The sequence below is a fragment of the Myxocyprinus asiaticus genome, chromosome 8 (genome assembly GCF_019703515.2).
Source record: "Myxocyprinus asiaticus isolate MX2 ecotype Aquarium Trade chromosome 8, UBuf_Myxa_2, whole genome shotgun sequence".
Lineage (NCBI taxonomy): Eukaryota > Metazoa > Chordata > Actinopteri > Cypriniformes > Catostomidae > Myxocyprinus > Myxocyprinus asiaticus.
Genome location: NC_059351.1, coordinates 54,945,034 through 54,953,527, shown reverse-complemented (window position 1 = coordinate 54,953,527; position 8,494 = coordinate 54,945,034). Strand labels below are relative to the sequence as shown.

At 45.2% G+C, this 8,494-nt stretch overlaps 1 protein-coding gene across 2 annotated transcripts in view; it reads left to right on the top strand.

The window, feature by feature from the left end:
- The first annotated feature begins 3,804 nt into the window (after positions 1 to 3,804).
- LOC127445100 (uncharacterized) overlaps positions 3,805 to 8,494 on the top strand; it is a 34,548-nt gene continuing 29,858 nt past the window's right edge. Inside the window, exon 1 of one of the 2 annotated variants that reach the window (XM_051704891.1) lies at positions 3,805 to 3,885. In XM_051704891.1, coding sequence (XP_051560851.1) covers positions 3,813 to 3,885 — 73 coding nt within the window. In that variant the 5' untranslated portion in view covers positions 3,805 to 3,812. Of the gene's footprint in view, positions 3,886 to 7,452; positions 7,534 to 8,494 lie in introns of those variants that run through there. The other variant, XM_051704890.1, reaches the window with a different exon arrangement.

Genomic DNA, 8,494 nt, shown 5'->3' with positions numbered 1-8,494 from the left:
TAGCTCCAAGAACTTCAGTTGCGACACCTACCAAGTTGTGTAAGTATGCCGAGTGCTGTGAAAATGCTAACGATATGTCCATGGGAGTGCAGTAAGGCGATCTGTAACGCCCACTGGTCTTTACTGATTTAGGGTGAAGGCACTCAGCAGTCAAGCATTCCTCATGGAGGAGGAGCAAAAACGAGCCATCTTCACTGAATTCATCCATCCCTTCCTCTCCAGAAATGAGCTAGCAGGTACGCAAAGTCCTATCATGGTCTTGAGTTGTCATCCATCATGCCGTAGTTCCTTAAGCATCCTTCCACAACTCAGCTTGTCACACGTATTTCCGCTGGCTCACAATTCAGTGCTGTTCTGATGAATTTCCTCAATTCTCTGTGTGCAATCTAGATCCCGCCTGCCTTTCCCAAACTCCTAGCAGCGCTGAGTGGCTTGTAAAGAACTTTGCCGACTTCTACAGCTATGCCACCTTGGTGGATCTGCAGACTCTGAATGAAAATTTCTCCAGCGTGAGTAACCTTTGACCTGCTCCAGTCACCCATGTGGACCGTCATTGCTTTTACATGTCTTCATCGGTGCTAACATATGCCCTCCGTGTTGTGCTTCAGTTTGAATTGTTGGCAATGCTGACCCCTACCCAAGCAGCTGAACTCACACTGAGCTCTGGAGCACTGAACAATACAAATCAGATCAATGCTGTGTTCGACCGACTGGAGGAAGGCGATGCTTTCAAGAACGTGGATGAGTTTCTGACAGCACTGAGCGTAGCTCCTGAGGCAAGTCAATCAGTTAATATGTCCGACACAGGCCGCATGGAGGCCACTTAGAATAACCTGAAGCAGAATGTTTGCTTCAAGTGCCATTAACACTCTTGGGTTTTTTTCTCTGCAGATACCTGATATCATTCCTGATGTGAGAGACGTGATGATGAACAGAATCTTCGAGATCATCCAAGTGAGGTTTCAGGACTTTGAGGAGCCTGACTGGGTTGCATGGTTCACCGTGAAGCTCATCCCCGTCCTTCCCAGTTTCACCGCAGAGATGCTACTTACAGTCACAGCTGAGGTCAACTGCACCAACTACCATGTGATGTGAGTGCCTCAGTGTCTGTTTTTTCAGAGTCGTTTTCCAATAGTAGTGCCAGAGACAAAAGCTCCTGAGATAAAGGGTTTAAATATGGAAGGTTGTAGAAATGTGCCAAAATGTGAACCTTGTCTCACCCTCTGTGCCTTTCTTTTGCAGCATTAAAGGACTGGGCATCGTGTTCCCTAAAATGACATTCATCAGAATTGAGGAGATAACCAAAGTTCTGGTGGAGTACCTGAAGGAATTTGCCACCAGATTCGACAGACCAGGTAGATTTCCAAAACATGCTATTCCGACATACATCTGTTTTCGGAATAGCACACATTACAAGATTTGTTTCAACCTACTGCTCACTGTGGTTGTTTGTCAGTTTGATAATGGTGCACTGATGCAGGCTGATCTTACTCCACCACCTTTTCTAAAAACAGCTTGCAGACAGAACATTCAGAGCGATGCTCAGTGGCTGGCAATCAATTTGGGACCTTTCTCTACAGTGGCCAATTACTCTGACCTCAAGGACTTGAACATCACAGGGGTAAAATGCATAAACCCTTTTATGTTTCTGTAGTCACAGAGCTTTAAGAGAGCCTTTGGCCAGCACTGCTGGTTGAACTTCGTGAAGGGCAGAGAGCAAAGCCCAGAGACTCATGTCATATGTCCTTGGTGGTGGGATTTGTGTTCCCCTTAGATGGCAGTTCTGGAATCTCTCTCACCTGATCAGAAAGCAGAGCTTCTGTTGGATCCGTCCACAGGTGCTCTTGAAAATGAGACCGTGGTGAAGGAGGTGTTGAGCAGCATTCTAAATTCCCCGGATGAGAAGCAGCTAGAGAAATTCTTTGAAACGTTTGTGGAGGTCAGCAAGGAGGTAAGTTGCTTTTGTAGTTTACGTGATTATCCAAAGTGGCCTAGACCAGGAGTGTAATGTTTTTGACAAAGAAGGCCACGCTTCAAGTTCCATCTTTGGTGCTAAAAGGGTCTGCCCCGCCTCTGTCCCCCCAGCAAAACTTGACCTACATCGAAAACACGGAGGTCCGAGACATAATGCTGAACCTGACTTTGACGGCTCTGGCTCCAAAGTTCCCTCTCTTCCAAACGAGCGACTATGAGCTGTGGTTCCAAATCAATCTTGTGGTACTGCTGGCCAGTTTCAGTCCTTCAGTTCTGGTTGTGATCCCAACCAACCTCAGCTGCGACTCTTATGATGCAATGTGAGTCATCTGACTCCCTGTAAGTTTCATGTATTCATCCATTCTTCAGAAATAAGGTTAAACAGCAACACTTTTGCCTGTTTGAACAGATTGAAAGGCCTAGAGAAGGCTTTGGCAGGTCTCCCATCTGACCTACAAGAGGATCTCAAGTCAAGCAAAGATGTACTTCTACAATCACCACCAGAAGGTATGGCATGAGGAAGCTTTTAAAAGAAATGAAGAAGTGGAAAGAATATGTTGTCAGTTTGTAAAACAACAGACAAAAGCATTATTGGGAAAATGTACATGAATATAAGCAATATTTCAGTGGCCTCCCATCGGCTGAATTGTTGTTTTTTTCTATGCTTCATTTCAGGCTGCACTCCTCCTCGTCCTGTCGGAGTTGTAAGTATTTCCTTGTGTTAAATGCATTGTGTGTTAAATGAAAGCCCAAGAAGATGTTCGTAACTGAAATCTCTTGACTTTTATTGTTTTTTTTTTTGTTTTTTGTTTTGTTTTGTTTTTCATCATCTCTCTCATTAGTGCAAAGAAACATTAGTGGATGGTAAGTCAGAACACATGAAGCAAACTTAGTATTGATAGAATTTTATCCACTTGCAGTAATGTTATGGTTAGCTAGAAAGTTCTCCACCTCATCATGTTTGTCTTCCTTTGCAGAAATGAGCCTGTGTCAAGGTGTTAACAGGTGAATATAATTTGTAATGTTAAATGAAAAGAGGGGTAGGTTTCAGAAAGTTGTGAATGTGGAAACCATGTTTTTTGTAATTTGCAGTGGTCCAACTGAGGCTCAACTTTCCACTGGAATTTTTTCGGGATGGCCTTGTGGCTTCAGCATCTCTGAATATGCCTGTTCTTCGGTAAGTCAGTACACCAAACGCTTCTGTTTGCAAAGTGTTCTGGTTCCCAGCAAGCTGCGATTCCCTCTGACTCCACATTTCTGTCCCCTTCTTACAAGGTTGGATCTCTGTCCTCTGACAAACTTGCCACGCTGCTGACTTGCAAGTTGCCAAGCAGTGCGAGCGACAGTGCAGAGATGTGGAAGCTTTTCTTCCAGAAAGTTGCAGGAGTGCTGGAAAATGCTCTGTCAGAGTACTCCAACAAAGTAAGTAAAATCCCTTCTTTCTGGAACAGAAAAGGAAGTGCTGCCTCAGAGCTCTGTATTGACATGCCCATTTGCTTTCTCAGACCATCCACAACAATCAGCCAGAGTCCCATGTTCTCGATGCCATTGGAGAGGTGGAAGTCAACAAGTTCAGTGCTGCACAGCTGACAGATGTGAGCTTCATTGGCGCTTGGTTCCAGGAAAGGCTAAGACCATTTTTGCCAGCAGTCTCAGGGGACTTTCTGTCCTGCCTTAGCTCCAAGAACTTCAGTTGCGACACCTACCAAGTTGTGTAAGTATGCCGAGTGCTGTGAAAATGCTAACGATATGTCCATGGGAGTGCAGTAAGGCGATCTGTAACGCCCACTGGTCTTTACTGATTTAGGGTGAAGGCACTCAGCAGTCAAGCATTCCTCATGGAGGAGGAGCAAAAACGAGCCATCTTCACTGAATTCATCCATCCCTTCCTCTCCAGAAATGAGCTAGCAGGTACGCAAAGTCCTATCATGGTCTTGAGTTGTCATCCATCATGCCGTAGTTCCTTAAGCATCCTTCCACAACTCAGCTTGTCACACGTATTTCCGCTGGCTCACAATTCAGTGCTGTTCTGATGAATTTCCTCAATTCTCTGTGTGCAATCTAGATCCCGCCTGCCTTTCCCAAACTCCTAGCAGCGCTGAGTGGCTTGTAAAGAACTTTGCCGACTTCTACAGCTATGCCACCTTGGTGGATCTGCAGACTCTGAATGAAAATTTCTCCAGCGTGAGTAACCTTTGACCTGCTCCAGTCACCCATGTGGACCGTCATTGCTTTTACATGTCTTCATCGGTGCTAACATATGCCCTCCGTGTTGTGCTTCAGTTTGAATTGTTGGCAATGCTGACCCCTACCCAAGCAGCTGAACTCACACTGAGCTCTGGAGCACTGAACAATACAAATCAGATCAATGCTGTGTTCGACCGACTGGAGGAAGGCGATGCTTTCAAGAACGTGGATGAGTTTCTGACAGCACTGAGCGTAGCTCCTGAGGCAAGTCAATCAGTTAATATGTCCGACACAGGCCGCATGGAGGCCACTTAGAATAACCTGAAGCAGAATGTTTGCTTCAAGTGCCATTAACACTCTTGGGTTTTTTTCTCTGCAGATACCTGATATCATTCCTGATGTGAGAGACGTGATGATGAACAGAATCTTCGAGATCATCCAAGTGAGGTTTCAGGACTTTGAGGAGCCTGACTGGGTTGCATGGTTCACCGTGAAGCTCATCCCCGTCCTTCCCAGTTTCACCGCAGAGATGCTACTTACAGTCACAGCTGAGGTCAACTGCACCAACTACCATGTGATGTGAGTGCCTCAGTGTCTGTTTTTTCAGAGTCGTTTTCCAATAGTAGTGCCAGAGACAAAAGCTCCTGAGATAAAGGGTTTAAATATGGAAGGTTGTAGAAATGTGCCAAAATGTGAACCTTGTCTCACCCTCTGTGCCTTTCTTTTGCAGCATTAAAGGACTGGGCATCGTGTTCCCTAAAATGACATTCATCAGAATTGAGGAGATAACCAAAGTTCTGGTGGAGTACCTGAAGGAATTTGCCACCAGATTCGACAGACCAGGTAGATTTCCAAAACATGCTATTCCGACATACATCTGTTTTCGGAATAGCACACATTACAAGATTTGTTTCAACCTACTGCTCACTGTGGTTGTTTGTCAGTTTGATAATGGTGCACTGATGCAGGCTGATCTTACTCCACCACCTTTTCTAAAAACAGCTTGCAGACAGAACATTCAGAGCGATGCTCAGTGGCTGGCAATCAATTTGGGACCTTTCTCTACAGTGGCCAATTACTCTGACCTCAAGGACTTGAACATCACAGGGGTAAAATGCATAAACCCTTTTATGTTTCTGTAGTCACAGAGCTTTAAGAGAGCCTTTGGCCAGCACTGCTGGTTGAACTTCGTGAAGGGCAGAGAGCAAAGCCCAGAGACTCATGTCATATGTCCTTGGTGGTGGGATTTGTGTTCCCCTTAGATGGCAGTTCTGGAATCTCTCTCACCTGATCAGAAAGCAGAGCTTCTGTTGGATCCGTCCACAGGTGCTCTTGAAAATGAGACCGTGGTGAAGGAGGTGTTGAGCAGCATTCTAAATTCCCCGGATGAGAAGCAGCTAGAGAAATTCTTTGAAACGTTTGTGGAGGTCAGCAAGGAGGTAAGTTGCTTTTGTAGTTTACGTGATTATCCAAAGTGGCCTAGACCAGGAGTGTAATGTTTTTGACAAAGAAGGCCACGCTTCAAGTTCCATCTTTGGTGCTAAAAGGGTCTGCCCCGCCTCTGTCCCCCCAGCAAAACTTGACCTACATCGAAAACACGGAGGTCCGAGACATAATGCTGAACCTGACTTTGACGGCTCTGGCTCCAAAGTTCCCTCTCTTCCAAACGAGCGACTATGAGCTGTGGTTCCAAATCAATCTTGTGGTACTGCTGGCCAGTTTCAGTCCTTCAGTTCTGGTTGTGATCCCAACCAACCTCAGCTGCGACTCTTATGATGCAATGTGAGTCATCTGACTCCCTGTAAGTTTCATGTATTCATCCATTCTTCAGAAATAAGGTTAAACAGCAACACTTTTGCCTGTTTGAACAGATTGAAAGGCCTAGAGAAGGCTTTGGCAGGTCTCCCATCTGACCTACAAGAGGATCTCAAGTCAAGCAAAGATGTACTTCTACAATCACCACCAGAAGGTATGGCATGAGGAAGCTTTTAAAAGAAATGAAGAAGTGGAAAGAATATGTTGTCAGTTTGTAAAACAACAGACAAAAGCATTATTGGGAAAATGTACATGAATATAAGCAATATTTCAGTGGCCTCCCATCGGCTGAATTGTTGTTTTTTTCTATGCTTCATTTCAGGCTGCACTCCTCCTCGTCCTGTCGGAGTTGTAAGTATTTCCTTGTGTTAAATGCATTGTGTGTTAAATGAAAGCCCAAGAAGATGTTCGTAACTGAAATCTCTTGACTTTTATTGTTTTTTTTTTGTTTTTTGTTTTGTTTTGTTTTTCATCATCTCTCTCATTAGTGCAAAGAAACATTAGTGGATGGTAAGTCAGAACACATGAAGCAAACTTAGTATTGATAGAATTTTATCCACTTGCAGTAATGTTATGGTTAGCTAGAAAGTTCTCCACCTCATCATGTTTGTCTTCCTTTGCAGAAATGAGCCTGTGTCAAGGTGTTAACAGGTGAATATAATTTGTAATGTTAAATGAAAAGAGGGGTAGGTTTCAGAAAGTTGTGAATGTGGAAACCATGTTTTTTGTAATTTGCAGTGGTCCAACTGAGGCTCAACTTTCCACTGGAATTTTTTCGGGATGGCCTTGTGGCTTCAGCATCTCTGAATATGCCTGTTCTTCGGTAAGTCAGTACACCAAACGCTTCTGTTTGCAAAGTGTTCTGGTTCCCAGCAAGCTGCGATTCCCTCTGACTCCACATTTCTGTCCCCTTCTTACAAGGTTGGATCTCTGTCCTCTGACAAACTTGCCACGCTGCTGACTTGCAAGTTGCCAAGCAGTGCGAGCGACAGTGCAGAGATGTGGAAGCTTTTCTTCCAGAAAGTTGCAGGAGTGCTGGAAAATGCTCTGTCAGAGTACTCCAACAAAGTAAGTAAAATCCCTTCTTTCTGGAACAGAAAAGGAAGTGCTGCCTCAGAGCTCTGTATTGACATGCCCATTTGCTTTCTCAGACCATCCACAACAATCAGCCAGAGTCCCATGTTCTCGATGCCATTGGAGAGGTGGAAGTCAACAAGTTCAGTGCTGCACAGCTGACAGATGTGAGCTTCATTGGCGCTTGGTTCCAGGAAAGGCTAAGACCATTTTTGCCAGCAGTCTCAGGGGACTTTCTGTCCTGCCTTAGCTCCAAGAACTTCAGTTGCGACACCTACCAAGTTGTGTAAGTATGCCGAGTGCTGTGAAAATGCTAACGATATGTCCATGGGAGTGCAGTAAGGCGATCTGTAACGCCCACTGGTCTTTACTGATTTAGGGTGAAGGCACTCAGCAGTCAAGCATTCCTCATGGAGGAGGAGCAAAAACGAGCCATCTTCACTGAATTCATCCATCCCTTCCTCTCCAGAAATGAGCTAGCAGGTACGCAAAGTCCTATCATGGTCTTGAGTTGTCATCCATCATGCCGTAGTTCCTTAAGCATCCTTCCACAACTCAGCTTGTCACACGTATTTCCGCTGGCTCACAATTCAGTGCTGTTCTGATGAATTTCCTCAATTCTCTGTGTGCAATCTAGATCCCGCCTGCCTTTCCCAAACTCCTAGCAGCGCTGAGTGGCTTGTAAAGAACTTTGCCGACTTCTACGGCTATGCCACCTTGGTGGATCTGCAGACTCTGAATGAAAATTTCTCCAGCGTGAGTAACCTTTGACCTGCTCCAGTCACCCATGTGGACCGTCATTGCTTTTACATGTCTTCATCGGTGCTAACATATGCCCTCCGTGTTGTGCTTCAGTTTGAATTGTTGGCAATGCTGACCCCTACCCAAGCAGCTGAACTCACACTGAGCTCTGGAGCACTGAACAATACAAATCAGATCAATGCTGTGTTCGACCGACTGGAGGAAGGCGATGCTTTCAAGAACGTGGATGAGTTTCTGACAGCACTGAGCGTAGCTCCTGAGGCAAGTCAATCAGTTAATATGTCCGACACAGGCCGCATGGAGGCCACTTAGAATAACCTGAAGCAGAATGTTTGCTTCAAGTGCCATTAACACTCTTGGGTTTTTTTCTCTGCAGATACCTGATATCATTCCTGATGTGAGAGACGTGATGATGAACAGAATCTTCGAGATCATCCAAGTGAGGTTTCAGGACTTTGAGGAGCCTGACTGGGTTGCATGGTTCACCGTGAAGCTCATCCCCGTCCTTCCCAGTTTCACCGCAGAGATGCTACTTACAGTCACAGCTGAGGTCAACTGCACCAACTACCATGTGATGTGAGTGCCTCAGTGTCTGTTTTTTCAGAGTCGTTTTCCAATAGTAGTGCCAGAGACAAAAGCTCCTGAGATAAAGGGTTTAAATATGGAAGGTTGTAGAAATGTG